This window comes from Physeter macrocephalus, chromosome 15 (genome assembly GCF_002837175.3).
Source record: "Physeter macrocephalus isolate SW-GA chromosome 15, ASM283717v5, whole genome shotgun sequence".
NCBI classification, from domain to species: Eukaryota; Metazoa; Chordata; class Mammalia; order Artiodactyla; family Physeteridae; genus Physeter; species Physeter macrocephalus.
The window spans coordinates 56,410,676-56,427,406 of NC_041228.1; the positions used below are offsets into that span (position 1 = coordinate 56,410,676).

The 16,731-nt window shown below is 41.3% G+C and overlaps 1 protein-coding gene across 4 annotated transcripts in view; it reads left to right on the top strand.

The window, feature by feature from the left end:
• The window catches only part of PAG1 (phosphoprotein membrane anchor with glycosphingolipid microdomains 1), a 147,624-nt gene extending 131,232 nt beyond the window's left edge, over positions 1-16,392 (top strand). For all 4 annotated transcript variants that reach the window (XM_007125344.4, XM_055091153.1, XM_007125347.4 and 1 more), the window contains 2 exons: positions 2,750-2,809; positions 7,418-16,392. In XM_007125344.4, coding sequence (XP_007125406.1) covers positions 2,750-2,809; positions 7,418-7,789 — 432 coding nt within the window. In that variant the 3' untranslated portion in view covers positions 7,790-16,392. The remainder of the gene's footprint in view (positions 1-2,749; positions 2,810-7,417) is intronic.
• Positions 16,393-16,731: the final 339 nt, after the last annotated feature.

Here is a 16,731-nt window from a genome sequence, read left to right on the forward strand (position 1 = left end):
TATATTTGTAAAATGCAAAAATGCAGCCTAATTTTTTGCCCTTCATATAACTAAAGATAATAAAACTAATGTGACATTTATGCTGCCTAAAGCAGTTAAAACTTCTTTACTTACAAGCATTTGAAAGATAAGAGAGTTGACTGTCTAACCACTGCTAAGTAAGCAATTCTCCAGATGTCACATTAGAAACTGGAAATATCCATCTGGGAAGCAGCTTACCTTTCTATAGTAATACAGGAATGCATAATCCATCATCTCCATATAAACCATCCTAATTTTAAGTGATTGGGAGAACTTGAAATGTTTAATAGTCATGCATTTATTTGCAAAAAGATTTTAATGAGCACCTACTATAAGCCACATGATACAGGTGCTGGGAATACACTAGTGAACAAAACATATAAATGAACAAAAATCTCTGCCCCCATGGAGCTTACATTTAAGTGAGGAGATAGAGACATAAATACGTATGTGGTATCTTAGAAGGCTTTAAAGTTTAAAGGAAAAAATTAGAACAGAATCCGGGGGATTGGGAAAATTGGGTGAGAGCACAATTGTGAATAGAGTGGTCAGGGTATGCCTGGCTGTGAAGGGGCATTTGAACAAAATGTTAAAGGAGGTGAGAGAGTGAGTTGGTACACATTTTGGGGGGCAGAGCAAATGAAGTAGAGGGAATGGCCAGTGTGGAGGTCCTGAGGCCAGAGCAGGCCGGGCCTCTCCAGGAAAGAGGAAGGGGTGGGCGTGGCTGGAGAGGGGAGAGCAAGGCTAAGAGGAGTAGGAAGAAAGGTAAACAGGGCCCCAACCCTGTATGGCCTGGGCTTACAATCTGAATAAAATGGGGTCACTCGAAAGCCTTGAGCAGAGAATGGCTTAATCTGGGTTTGGAAAGGATCCCTCTGAGATAGATCTTGGTCGTCCAAGTAGAGATGTCAGAGAACAGCTGGATGGAGGAGCAGGTTGACGAGGAAGGGCCTGAGCTGGGTTTGTCCATTTAGAAGTCAGCAGCAGAAATTTGTTTTCAAAGCTGACATCCGATGAGATCACTGTATGAGTACGTGTGAATGGGAACTAGAAGAGTTCCAAGGACACAGGTCCAGGAAAGAAAAGGAACCAGCAGAAGAGAGCAAAATAGGAGAGAAAAACAGGAAAGTACAGTGTCCTAGAAGCTAAGGGCAAACTTTCAGGGAGGAAGGAGTGACCCCTGCATCAGATGCAGCAGGTGGGTCAGGAGAGATCAGTTACACGGTGGACATGAGTGTCCTTGACAAGAGCAGGTTCACTGAAGTGAAGAGGCAAAAACTGGACTGAAATGGGTTTAGAGAGAGAATAGGAAGAGACAAATTATTTGAGTGACTTTTTTAGAGAGCTCTCGTAAGAGGTTTTACTATAAAGGAAGGAGTAATAGAACTGGAAGAAGGGTGCATTGGTTTTGTTTTTAGAATAAATAGCCTGTTTTTCATGGTTGGGGGTGACTCCACAGAGAGGGGAAAGCTGATGATGTAGACAAACTGGGAGAGATGCTGGAGCTTATATCCATGAGTGGATGTGGGTGAGGGGTCAGAATCTAGTGCACAGGAGGAAGGGATCACCTCAAGGAGAAGCATGGAAAGTTCATCCGTGGCAACTGACAGGAAGGAAGATACATGAATGCAGAGACTGGGGGTAGGTGGGGGAGGTAAAAGTTTATAGACATTTCTCTTGTTTCCTTCAGTTTTCTCAAGGTCCTCAGCTAAGGATGAGGACGGATGAGGAGGTGTTGGGAGTTTGGGAAGAGAGGGGACGACATGAAGTAGGGAGCTAGGAGACCAGAGACCAGGTGCTAGAAGGATTCAGAGCAGCATTAAGGACTCACTTGAGGGATGAGTTCACCAGTGACCAGGAAGGGAGTGGAGTATTTAAAGTATGGCAGTGGAGTTTGACAGGGCAGAAAGGAAGGACGCCAAGGAGAAGCGACACACGGAAGAAAGTTTGGCAGGATTGTAGGAACTGGGTTATGGGAGGAGTGAGCTTGATCAAGGAGTGCTGGTCTGAAGGGGATTGCAAGGAGATGGGATGGTGGGGTGTCTGTCGAGGGTAAGAGAAGTCCGAGGTGTAGCTGGGAGAGTGAGGTTGAGGTCGGTGGGAAGGACACGGTCGGGGCAGGGAGGTCAGGGAGCTGGGGCAGGCTTGGAAGGATCCGTGTTTGTTGCAGTCAGCAAGAATTCAGGCAGGAGATGCGTTAGAGACAGAATCCGTGAACCAGGAACCAAAATCATTGAGAAATGAGGCGGGGAGCAAGGCACAAAATGTGAGCTGATTTCTGCACTAGCTGTGAAAAGTTTCCAGATGACTTAGGAGTCTTCCTGATGGCTCAGGCAAGCTGTAGAAATATAAAATTCAGGCATTTGATAAAGAAACCATGTTTTTCTCTTCATCAGTCTTTCCCTCTTTCATTGATGATCAATCCTTCAGTGACAATTAGGAATTGAAACAGTAGTCTACATAACTGTTCGTTTGATTTGTACCTACAGATTCAAATAAAAAATCAGAAGAAGTGTCTCGAAGTGTAATACTACTGAGTATGCAAAAACATACTTTTTACGTGTTTATTCCTCAGGTGCTTTATATAATTTCTTTGTAGAAAATAATTTCTTCTCCAAAAAATCATGTGAAAACATTTTTGTAGATAGATGGATCAAAGCATATGCACAAGAAAGGTTAGCTTATTGACTTCAAACTCCCTTCTCTTGGTTTATGTTTCTTCTAACAGAGATTTAGTTCGTTGTCATACAAGTCCCGGGAAGAAGACCCAACTCTCACAGAAGAAGAGGTGAGTTTTGTTAGTTTTTTTTTTTTTTTTTTTTCGTGTGGTATGCGGGCCTCCCTCTGTTGTGGCCTCTCCCGTTGCGGAGCGCAGGCTCCGGACGCACAGGCTCAGCGGCCATGGCTCACGGGCCCAGCCGCTCCGCGGCATGTGGGATCTTCCCGGATCGGGGCACGAACCCGTATCCCCTGCATCGGCAGGCGGATTCTCAACCGCTGCGCCACCAGGGAAGCCCTGTTAGTTTTTAAATAACCAGAAAGCTCATGTAATAGAGGACAGCACCTCCTTCCTTGAGTAATTGCACTGTCATGTTACCCTTCGTCTGAGAAAGCTAAAGTACACTCTTAAGCATATGGTTGGAGATCAGGGTTTGGGGATGTTGGCTTTATAATGGCTCAGAGAGAGTGACCGGCAGATGGTTAAGACAAGAAAGAGGACAAGATGAACAGGTCAGCTAAGTAAAGAAAACTCAGTAGGGAAGGAGGAGCAGACAAAAATAGACAGGGGAGGGGAGAAAAGAGGAATGAGAAGAGAGAAATGTTAAGTGTGGGAGCTTTAATCAGTCAGGAAGTTCCTTTTAGAAGGAAGTTAATAGTGGGCTGGAAAATACAGGAAATTGGAGCAGGTGGATGTAGAGAATTTGCTCCAGGCTGGGAGACAGAGGGAGAAGGGCTTAGGAATTTGGGAGGCTGAGAGCAGGGAACTTCAGGAAGTACACGTCCAGTTTGGAAGTAGAGTCAGACATGGCCACCAGCAAGAAAGGATGATATATTCTCCCAAGCACCAGGGCTGAAGATTCACTGGTTAAACTTTCAGTGAGCATTAAAATTGTAAAAGCCACTATTTATCGTGTTATTATGTCAAGCTAGACTCAGAGAGAGCTGAACACCTTAATTTATCTAGCTACGTATAGCCTCTTTCTGGAATGCCTAGCTTAGTAAATTTTGTACATGTACAGAAGTAATGTACATATGCTGGTACATCAGCTCCCATATAGGACTCTGAGTATTAAAATATGAAGCTAGACTACAATCCCACATTGAAAGTACTTTCCTTAGGTGATGTTGCCCAACCCCCTCCACGTTTCCTGCTCCACAGAATGGACCTGCCATCTATCCACCTGGTTGCACAAGCCAAAACCCTGAGATCATCCTTAACACCCCATTTTCCTCACTGTCCTCAGATGCAGTCAGTGACAAGTCCCTTCAGTTCCACCTCCAAAGTAACTTTCATGCACCCCTCCACCCCGACCCCTCTCCATCTCCACTGGGCCCTCCTCCCCTCATGAGACTAAGGCAGGACCCTCCTACCAGGGCCTGTGGCAGCTCCTTTGCCTCCTCCAGCGTTTTTCACTGTCCCGGAGCCATCCCATTTGGTACAAGAAACATGGGAATTCCCTGGTGGTCCAATGGTTAGGACTCTATGCTTTCACTGCCGAAGGCGCAGGTTCAATCCCTGATCAGGGAACTAAGATCCCACAAGCCATGCGGCCAAAAAAACAAGGGGGGAAAGAAAATAGAATATAAAAGATCTGGAAACTAATCCTTTAAAATAAATTGAGACAGTAAAATTTTAAGTTACTTTTCTTCTTATCTTACATTTGTTTGTGGCTTTTGAAAATAGGACCTTGTTATACTGATGAATGTTTAACATAGAATAAAGAACTGTGATTCCTGTATATTCATTTTAGGAAGAAGATTTAGAAAAAATAAATATGGAAATCATTTATTTTTATATTCATGTAATATAATGTTAGACGGTCCAGACTGAAACTGAGACCTGAATTTTAAGTACTATTATCCCAATTTAACAGAATGATGGCGGAAGGGTTGAATATAAAAAGGAGAGAAATGGGGAAAATGGAGTAATTTATGAGAACATAATAACAATTTACAGACCGAATAATAATGATGAAAGATTCTAAAGAGAAAAATTGCAAAGCTAAATAGCAAGGGGGCTTGAAGAGAAACCTTTTATTTATATACAAAATAAAAATAATAGTCATAGGAGACAAATATTCGAAAGGAATATTAGAAGACTTGAGAAACGTTGATAAGAGTTCAAATTTCAAATGACACCCTCTGCACATTTGGTTCATGCTCAGAGATAATATTAAGTTGTAAGTTAATGAAAGAGCCTATAATTAAAAAAAAAAAAACTATAAGGACCAAGAAGACCCAAGTACTTACAAAGAGTGGGGAACATTAATGACAGGGACCATGGGGAAGAAAGCAGGGAAGAGAAACAGAAATAAATGGTGGTGAGGGGTCAACTCTCATTACTCTCACAGGTAAAGGTGTGTTTGTCCTCCTGATGTTACCCCTGAAGGTGAGGAATAAATATCTAGGATGCTGGTTCAATTCATCACTGTCATCCATGACTTACCCCTTTATAATCTGTCCACATTTTTGGCTTGGACCACCTTATAAATAAAAAGTTCCATATGTTTGCACCTCCCTATGAAAAGCAGAGGATTTTTTTTTTAATTCTTCCTAAATGGAAAGAAATTCTAATTCTTCATTTTGAGAGCAATATTTTCACTGAGACCTCTAAGGTGAGAATGTTAACGTAACAGTCCTGAAAATGGTCAGAGATCAACAGGGCAAGAGTTTCCCAAAGACTATTTCTCTGACTCAGAACCTTTGGCTTGTCAAGGCCTGGCAAATCTGAGCCACCAGCCTGTAGTGAAAAGTCCTCATGCAAATGACCAGTTAACATGCGGCAGGCGTGTCTTAAGAAGCTTTGGAGGCCAGCTGGAAGCTTCCTGCGCAGTATGTGAGATGTGTGAGAACAGGACATCTCTCCCTGTACTTGCAAAGCCAAGCATCTGTCAGGAAGTATGTTCATTTATTTCCTGGGTGTTTGAATAAATCAATCGCTGTGGCAAAGATAAATAACAGGTAATGAATGATATTCTTACCTGTTTCCAAACATGATTTCTAACAATAAAACAACACCTCCCGAATCTCTTCATCAGTCCATTTACTCTGTCATCCATTTTTCTATCAAAGAAAATGAAATCTCTCCTGATATTTGTGGCTACATGAGGTACATTAGTGAGACGGAGTAGGTGCGCTTGGAAAATAGGCTGCTCTTCCCATAGGAGAGAGCATCCCATAAGTTGATTGTCTCCTAGTTTTATTTCTGAGTTGGCTGGTTTCAAATAAGAATGAGTTTTCCCACTGAAGAAAATGTAGCCCCGTCTGTAAATGTATATTTAACCAAATAGTATGCAATGAAGTAAAAAAAAAAAAAAAAGTGGAAAATGATACTCTGACAGATATAGGTATATGACCAACCAGAATCCAGGAACTACTCTTTAGATCTTTGTGATGCAGGAAGAGTGGATCAAACAGTCTAGTTCAGTGGTTCTCACACTTTAGTGGACATCGGAATCAGCCCATCTGGGACCCCCCCCACCAGAGTTTGTGACTCAGTGGTTCTGGGGTGGTGCCCCAGAGTTTGCCTTTCCAATAAATGTCCAGATTCTGCTGCTGCTGGTTTGAATCCCACCCTTTTGAGAATCACTGGTCTAATACCTTTTTTTTACCCTTTTTTATAAAGCAGTCAAACCTTTTTGCAGGTGAAATATCATTCTGATCAAGAAATCAAATAAAACCTGATCTGTGGTCAGGTCCTGGGGGTCTTGAGCTGCCCACTGCACCTGCTCTCCTCAGACCCCTCAGGAGACCCAGAGAGGACCTGGTTTTCATAGAATTATGCAACTTACAAAGCTGTAGATAACACATGTAATTGTCCTGTAGTTACGTACTCCAGGATTAGTACAGATAATGAAGAACCCATTTCTGGGTATATAGTCAAAGGAAGTGAAACCACTGTCTTGAAGAGATATCTGTACACCCATGTTCACTGCAGCATTATTCACGATAGCCAAGTCATGGAAACAACCCACGTGTCCATCAATGGATGAATGGATAAAGAAAATGTAATTTTATACACACACACACACACACACACACACACACACGTACGTAATGGAATAGTATTCAGCCGTAAAGAAGAAGAAAATGCTGCCATTTGCAGCAACATAGATGGACTTGGAGGGCATTATGCTAAGCCAAATAAGTCAGACCGAGAAAGACAAATACTGTATGTTCTCACATATATGTGGAATCTAAAAAAGCCAAACTCATAGACATAGAGTAGAATGGTGGTTGCCACAGGCTGGGGACTGGGGGAAATGGGGAGATGTTAGTCAAAGGGTCACACTTCCATCTATAATAAGTTCTGGGAATATAATATATGGCATGGTGACTAGAATTAACAATACTGTATTATATACTTGAAAGTTGTTAAGAGAATAGAACTTAAATGTTATATCACTACACACCAAAAAAACGGCAATTACGGTAATGGAGTTGTTAACTAACCTTATCGTGATAATCATTTCACAATATGTGTATCAAATCATCCTGTTGCGCACCTTAAACTTCTGTGTTGTGTGTCAATAATATCTCAATAAAGTCTTAAAGAGACACACACACACACATACACGCACACATAGTCCTAAAAATCTAGCTTATCACTAAAAAGGGGGAGGAGGGAGAAATCAAGCTTGAAGCTTGTTTATTCACTTCACCCTTTGTTTTCTAGATCTCGGCAATGTATTCATCAGTACATAAAAAAGGACAGCCAGGGAACAAATCAGGACAGTCACTTAAAGCACCAGAGTCCACCTATACCTCCATCCAAGGAGCCGCTCTGAGGTCGCCCTCTTCCTGTAACGATCTCTATGCTACTCTTAAAGACCTGGAGAAAATTCCCAACAGTGTCAGCACTCTTCCAGCAGCAGGGAGGCCCAGCGGCGAGGAGCCCGAGCCAGATTACGAAGCAATACAGACTCTAAACAGAGAGGAAGCGAAGGCTGCCCCGGAGACCAACAGCCACCACGGCCTTTTCCCAAAGGAGAATGACTACGAAAGCATCGGGGACCTGCAGCAATGCCGAGACATCACCAGGCTCTAGCAGCCCGGAAGACAGCCCAGCTAGCGTAGGACCAGCCGGCAGGGCCAGCGCTGCTGCAGAACACGAGAAGCGGTGACGACCGCACTTCATATGCTGCTTTCGGAAATGGAAGATGACTGGAGATGCCGATACTGCTTCTCAGTTTGGGGAACGGTGAGGTACGCACCCTACTGCCGGGGCACTGGCACACCCAAGCACACCTCCCTCATATACCCACACCCTCTGGAAGGAGCCCAGCTCTCAGCGGTCTCGCCCTCTCTGGGAAGAAAGCCACACAGTAAGGAAGAACAGCGCTCATCAAAAACCACAGCTCACCTGCCTGAAACACTGCCGCTCACAGCAGCCGGCTTTCTCTCCCTCTCTCCCCTTTCCGCTGCCTGCTACTAATGGTAAAATGAATGGCTTTTTTTCCACTTGAAATCTTGCGATTTATAATGGTTCATTCCAAGGATATTCTCCCACCAGCCTGGCCTTTGCCTTCAACGTGGGTGTTTCTCGATGGTAAGAAATTGTGGTTGCTGCTTCCCTCCCGCTCCCCAGTCCCCTGCAAGCAGCTGCCCCTGGGAACCGGGCCCGGCCGGTGGTTAGGATTGGAGATGCCCCTTGAGCTTCTCAGCTCTTCATTCCTCCTGATTCGGGCAGCCATGTCAGCAGCCTCTCCCAAAGTACTGGAAGTCCTTGTTAGATGCTTTATTTTATTTTTATAGTCAAAATGGTTTTTTCCCCAGTATTTGAAACTCTTCAGAGCCTTTTCAGTATTTTCAATGACTATCATGGTACTTCCATACTTCTTTTAGCCCAGAGCTCATTCCTCCAAAACAGAGAGCCTTAATCTCTATGTCGGGACACAGACCACATGTTTGGATGGCAGCCACGGCTTCCATTTCCCAAGGGCTGTGCACCTGAATGTTATTTCTGATGATCCCCGCCGTCACACCAGCCGTGCGGGATTTCGTACATGAACTGCTCCCCTAAGGTAATCTATCTGAGATTAAAATAGAAACATTTATTTTTGTTAGATAAATTTATAAGGTATTTTATGTTTAACGCCTAATTTCTAGAAAGTGCCAGATAAAAATGTATATTAACTATTTTGATTTGATGTACAATGATTTGTATCCTCATTTTGAAAAGACACCATAAAGCACATAAGCTGGATAATTATGAGTAGTTGTTACCTTTTTTCTAACCAAGTGTTGAAAACACTGAAGGTTTTTAAAGACTTGACTTTTCAAATGGTACTTGGAGCTCCTGGTCAAATCATCTGGCTCCCTGGAGAAATAAGTGGAATAAACATAAATGATCATTTTCAACGGTTTGTGGTGGGAAGTACTGAAATATTTGACATGGTGGAAATGGAAGGAGGAACAAGATATGACTAGGGATGGCTGTGAACAATTAACCTCAAGAAGGTATTATAATTTCATTAAGTTTTAGCTACTTTTTTAAGAAAAAGGTGATGAATTCTGCAGCCTGGTGCTTGCAAATGTAAATTGCCTATTGGGACTTTTTTTTTCCCTTCATTTTACAAAAATCAGTTGCTGAAATAACTCAGATTGAGAGCTCAGCCTGGTTTGAATTTAATCATCTCTCTAGATTTTATAAGGCCAACATTGGGAAGCTTGTTCACTTTTCATTTTAAAATGAACCTGGTTGAAGTGCTATTATGCAGTGTGGGCTACAGAAAAGGAGCTTTTCCTACACTGCTAAAGAAAAATAAAAAGAGGCAATTATTCTGTACTGCTGTGACATCTGTGACTTTTCAGATTGAATAATCTTGCTGTTTTCACTCATTATGATAAAGAATGCAATTGGGAGGATGAAGCATCTTGAAAATTGTAGGGACCAGCTCCCGGGCATGTTTTTTCCATTCCTTGCATTCATGGCTTGATTTTGTGACTGCTCTGTAATATGTTTCTGAAATTGTAAAGTAGCTCGGTTGGGGTAAATTGGTTGGTTGTCGTTATTTTTCAGTCAGCCTGGTCTCTCCCGTGAAGACTTCATGTGTATAAGCACAATCATCATTGATCAAAAGATCATGGCAGAATAACCTTGGATTAAGGAGGAGTTTATCAGGAAGGCGCAAGGCCCCATGCTCTCTGAATTCACATCCTTTGTAAGCACTGGTTCGCCCAGTGAGTCTCATTGCTTAGTATGAATGAGTTTGACCCGACAATCTTGACTTTGTGGGGTTGCTTTGTACCTGGTGACAGCCACGACACATTGCACACCTAGCATTGTGCATGCTGCAGGCTTGTCCCTTAGGAGCCCCTGACTGCTCAAAAGTTGTAATTCATGATGCTTACTTTTTGCCAGGGAAGGGGGTATGATCTCTCAAGGGTAAAACCATGTCTAGGTAGAGAAGCTCTTTATAAATAGTCATATCATCTTGAAATTTCATTATCAGAATTCCCCCAGACGTTTCAAAACCAAGGCTATGCCTTATGGCCATAAAGTATGCAATGAAATATCTCTCTTGACTTGAAAACCTGTGCTAAGAATAAGTTGTGATGTAAAGTATTAAAAGGAACTCTAAGGCCCTCCAGAACAAATCCTAAAAGAATAAATGATAGCACAGTCCATGAGTGTTGGGGGGAGGGAGAGGCAGAATAAACCTTCAGCAGATGGCCCTGCTCTTTAGAACACTGGGTAACTTACTGAAGTATATTTATGGATGTTAGCATCACTGTTTGGACCCTAAAGTACAGTATTTCATAAACTTCATCACTTTTTACTTTATTTGTTGAAAGTTTGTGCTAGAATCTTTGAGTTGGAAGCCTATGGCTTCTTTAAAAAAAATTTCATCTTGAATTAACTGCTACATAGTTTAAATATATGAAAGGATATTATATTTAAAAAGGAGTTTACTATATCTTAAAAATTTTGACACCCATATTATGTATGCATTCAACTATAATAACCTAGGTAGGTGAAATTATACAAAAAGATAAAAATAAGTTTTAGGAAATTTTTTTCATCTTATAAACCAGAATTATAAACCGATCTTGCCTAAAAGTAGGATCTTTGTTTTTATTCAGATATTTTGAAAGTTTTGAAGAATTTTTTTGTCCTGCTTTTACTCTTTCTCAAATATTGTCAGCAGGGAAGGGTAACCTGTTTTATGTGAAATGTTTGAGGAAATTTTAAATTCTAGAAGAAAGTAATTTTTGCAAATATGTTTGCCACAGATTTTTTTTCCTGACCTGCATTAAATTACATCATTAGGGCTATTAAAGCTTTTGAGGGTACCGCTCTTTGTGGGAAGAAGGCTAATTACTGATTTCTCTGCCCTTAAAATCCAAGAGTTAATTCTAATTGATTGCTAAATTAACAATAAGTAAACACAAAGAACTGAAATTTAACCTCAGCATGTCACTAGATCTGTTTCTCATATTTGATTTTCATTTTTCGAATTAGAGCATTTACTTACTTTTACCAGTAACTATATAAATATATATATATATGTTGTATATATACGATGTTGTATATATATATATATATATGATACACACACACATCCATATATACACACGTATATATATATGAAGTCGCTCTGGTGCTTAATTAATTAGGATACATCCTGTCATTTATTTTTAGTGTTTATCCTACTAGTGTAATGACTATTGTCATAAAAGCAGAATAGAAGAAACAGTTCTCCAATCATTTTCATTTGGTAATTACAGGAAAACCATCTTCAGTTGCCCTCATTGAATTTCTCTAGTTAATGAATTCAGATTTTAAATTAGGTCCATCATCCTCTTAGCTGAAAAACAGTGGTACGTTTAAATAGCTTTATTCATGCGACTCCCTACATATTCAGCCCGACAAAAGGAAATGAAAATAGGTGTCCTAATCAGACAGGCGTTTGAGGACAGATTTGGCCGAAGGCAACAAGAGCCCGGTGAGCCAGGATGGCGCCATGGCCAGGTAACCTGCCCACCGGGGGGCAGAAAAGCAGGGACCCGTTATTACATGAGGGCATTTTATTTCACTGTCTTCAAAAACCATGAGATTTTAGCACACAATCAACGGGCAGTGGTGGGGGATGATTGCAGAAGAGCCACTCTGAGATGGTGATGGAACATGGCTAGAATCCCAGAGCCTCAGTGCAAGACTGACTTAGGATTTTGTAAATGAGTAAATGCTCCTTGTAATAGTTGCCATGAGTCCATGTGTTCTAGTGATGCCTTTCTTCTGAAAGTGTTGATTTCTGGTACCCAGCTAGCTTAGCTTTGGCTGCGGGAAGCACAGTAGGTACCGATGGTTATTTCCTGGCAATCTTGACAGGCTAATTGTACTGTGTAACTGGGAAAAGTTAAAGGGTAACGTTTAGTGTTCATAAGTGACTGATGTGAAAGTAGGAACATGTGTCTATAATATCAAATATGGCTTTATTTGCAGTGAAGTCTAAATTTCTTGTCCTGTAGTAGTATTTTCTTGCTCTGTGTTGTACCTTTTCTTAAATACATTATTCCTGACAGTATCATTAGATGAGTTGGATACACTTAGAAAGTGTTTGACTAGAAGAGATCAGTCCAGAAACTGTGTTGTTAGAGTTTTCATCTGGAATCACCAAAGTAAATTAAATAAAATCATGGTCCAGAAGAGAACAAACATTCATAAAGGGGTTTTTTTTTCCCCTACTGCTCATTTTAAAGTTGTATTTACATCCAGTCTCTGATATTTATAAAGTATTTCATTGTTTTTCCAGGTTCTTCTTTTATTTAACTAGGAAATAGTAGTTCAGATTTTGCTTAATGCCAGATGAAATGAGAAATACAATTTTTGCCTAAAAAAGGCAATTTTTCTAAAAGCATTCAATTTGGTCATCATTTATCTTAATGCAGTTAGATTTGACTTTTCTTTGCTCGCCACTTATATACTATGGGTGGGTTTTTTGTGTGTTTGTTTGTTTGTTTGTTTTGGCGGTACGCGGGCCTCTCAGTGTCGTGGCCTCTCCCGTTGCGGGGCACAGGCTCCGGACGCGCAGGCTCAGCGGCCGTGGCTCGCGGGCCCAGCCGCTCCGCGGCACGTGGGATCCTCCCGGACCGGGGCACGAACCCGCGTCGCCCGCATCGGCAGGCGGACTCTCAACCACTGCGCCACCAGGGAAGCCTGTATGGGTGTTTTTAAAAAATGTATTGTGCTCTGTCTCAGATCACCTTGTGTAATGGATTGTAAAGGTTGGTAATTGTCATTCCTCAGACTTCTGTATATTAAATTGGCAACAGTAAAATATTTTAATGTCATTATCTCTTAAATATTGCATTGTCTTAAGACGCCTCATGTTTTCAGGGGGAGTTTGAAACATAACTAAACAAATAGGACTTTGCATTTCACTGTGCGTGCATTTTTTTCCTCATAAAAATAGTTTCCCAAGAGAGGGACATATTATCTGTTAGGTGGTCCCAATCATTTTCAAAGTGCTCCTGTTACTCAAAAATAATTCATGACAGTTAACATCATTGAGACTTATTGTCTCAAAAAGGTCTTTGTAATGGTCAAATTGTGCAATTCACAAAAGAGTGGGAAAGCTGTTTTCAATATTGGGAACGTTTAAACCTTCTGTCACCTTGCATAGCACCACCCCGGCCCCTCTGTGTCTGCTACTCCCAGGACATTCCGTTCCCTCTTTTCTAATACCTATTAACAATCTTCAGTATCACAGACCTGGCCTGGCAGCATGGAACTGTTCCCCAGCGCCTCCAGGCACGAAGACAGCTCTGCCCAGCTCACGTTTTCCAGCATCATGGGCTATCTCGATAAGGCACAGATCCACCTGGGGAAGCAGATGCTGGGTGTTATTTGCCATGAACTTTGCTAAACCATGTACCCACATCTTTCGTGAGAATGGTTGGCGCTAACGAACCATGGAGAAGAACTTTTTAAAAATTCTGTTGAGGGCTCAGACTCACAAATGCAGAAAAATGAGGACTGAGCTCGAACCAGGTAAGCTCACGGATCCCCTACAAGGTATTGAGATTGAAGGGAAATCCCTGGAACAGCAGACCAATAGCTACCCATAAAGTAGAAGGGCACCGATTATTTAGAGAGGAAAAAAAAAAAAAAAAAAACTCTTTCCTGTAAGAATTAATCACTTCTAAAGTAAATTATGTGCAACATTTCGTAGCCATGTAGCTATTGCACCCCATCCCCTGAGAAATAGTGCTTATGAGTTATGTGAGTTATAACTAGTTTGAGCTCCTCTCCAGGTCTCAAGGAAATGAGGAGAATGTTCAAGCATCTAACTCTGGAGTTACCAGATGTTGAACATAACTTGGCCATTTATAGGCAAAATCCCTGATGTTTGGTGATGTTAGGTGATCCAGTGGCTGAGGGTCTCACATTCTGCACACCTGAGGATCCAGGATGTGCTTAGTTTTGATTTGTTTAACCTTCACTCTCATCACAGCTTATTTTTTTTGTTTGTTTTGTTTTGTTTTTGTTTTTTGTTTTTTGTGGTACGCGGGCCTCTCACTGTTGTGGCCTCTCCCGCTGCGGAGCACAGGGTCCGGACTCGCAGGCTCAGCGGCCATGGCCCACGGGCGCAGCCGCTCCGCGGCATGTGGGATCTTCCCGGACCGGGGCACGAACCCGCGTCCCTTGCAAAGGCAGGCAGACTCTCAACCACTGCGCCACCAGGGAAGCCCCTCAACATAGCTTATTTGAATGGGTATTCTAGAGTGTAATATTTTTTTCCAAATTTAGAGAACAGATATCTGTTCATTCTCATTATACATTTAATTCTTAAAAGCCTATCTAGTATACCAGTTAGGCACCCTTCACAGGACGGTTAAGGCTAAAACAGAGAGACCAGTTTTGTCCCCTGGAGTCTGCATTTCAGAACCGACTTGTTGCAACGTCTGGTTTTATTTTATTTTGTTTTGTTTGTTTTTTTTAACTCAACACGTGGGAAACCGTGAGTGTAAACAAACTCTTTCCTTTTCCTTTTTTAAGCTTAAGGAGAAAAAGAAATGTAATTTTAGCTCCTCATTTAGGTAGTAAGTAAAGGCTTCCCTGACAGACAGCAGTGCCTTTCCCTAGGCGAAGAGACTAGAACCAAAGGCCTGAGTCGGTCTTTGAACATTCCTTTGACAAGTTTTTATGTATTTTTAATGTCAAACCCATAGATGAACCTGACATGATGATCATGACCCATCCAGTCAGTGTGCTTGCTTTTTTTCGCATTCATCTTTTTAAATATAAGCTGCTCTGTTTTTCCTGGAGCCATGCTCGAAACTTAACTCCTGTGGGCTACTCCACGGCTGCCTCCTGATGTCCTGGAGATTTGGTGGCACCATCAGCAGTGCTTCGCTCTCAGGGAGAAGCTCGCGGAACATGTTGGGAAAGTTGAATTTTACATCCACGTCAACAGACATTTGAAAGAGTCCTGTATGCCTCAGATTTTTGACACTTTTTAAAAATTTTTCTTTATTTTTTTCTGAGTACCAACTACCTATTTGATTCTCAGGGGGTGGGTAGGGCAGGAATTAGAAGTAAAATTTGAACTAAGTGATGTGGGAAAGGCTTCCTGCCCCTGTGTGTGTGACTCTGGAAAATGTTTTATTCCAATGCCCTACCTACCACTCTGAGTCTCTTGAGAAGCACACCGTAAATGTATATAAGATTGAGAAAGACTATCTCAAAGACTTAAATTATTGTTTAGATATTTTCTTCTTTGTAAACTCAGGACTAAACCTGGTTTGTGCGTGGCATAATATGACTACTAAAGCTATAATTTGTAGGTAACTAGGGGCATTCTTTCAAATATATTTCATTCTAACTTTTTTTAAAACTGGGGAAAGAAACTCCTAGTAATGAAAAAACAAAACCAACAAGAGACTTCCATAAACTCTTTCTAGAAGAACATAGCATCAGTCTAACATCTGCCCCAGAGTGTTTGTTTCTTGCCTATAGTATTTCAACAATTTTTATGGGAGAAAAAGATGCACGTTTTTATGTCTTGGAAAAATGAATTGAAGTATTGAATTAAATTCTCAGAGGGGACAATTTAGTTTAAAGAGAAGCATTGGTTTTGGAGATGAACTCATGGCTCTGTGGTCCCCGTTCCAGCATTGACTTTACTGTGTGACCTTGAGCAAATGATTAACTACTCTGTGCCTCAGTTTCTCCATATACAAAATGGGGATAATGATACCAACCATTACCTACCTCATAGGGATGTTATGGGGACAAATGAGATAATATAAATACAAATGCTTTGAATTCTGTAAGAAAGGTGCTATATAAGTTGAAATTGTGTTGTTTTTAATGATCCAAGTCTTAATTATGTTTAGGGTTTAAATAATAGCAATACTGTTAGTCATGTTAAGAATAAGTTTCAACTTGATGCATATTTACAATTCTCTTCTGTGGCCAGATCTTGATCATTTATCCAGTAAGGGTACCTAAGGAACTGAAATGGATATTTGTTTTCTGTGTATTTCTGCCCATAGTATTTCTATGCTGAATGGTCCCAAAAGGCTGGAGTTCAACTTGTCCTATCTTATAGTTTACATGTAATGAACCTTACTCAAGCTGTATATAAAAGTATAATTACGCGTAAATAGCAGGTACGTTGTAATTAAAGGCACTTATCAACCTGTCTTTGTTCTTTTTTAATTGCAATAAAGTTCAGTTTTACATAAAAGCTTGTTAAAATGCATTTACTATTTGGGAAGATCAAGAATGGCTAATTTACATGGCCTTAGGGCATCACCAGGGTTTGAGGGTTTTAACAGCCAGCTCACCACCTGGCAGGAAGGAGGTCTTGCCTGATGAGCAGGCTGTGCCGTGGAGTGATTAGAGTCACAGACTCTGCAGAAAAGGACCTGAGTTTGAGTCCCAGCCCCGTGGTGACTGAGGAAGCTGTGGGATGTCTCTGTGCCCCTGTTTCCACCTAAGAAGTGAGGGATCATAGTATAGAACCTACTAACAAGGTC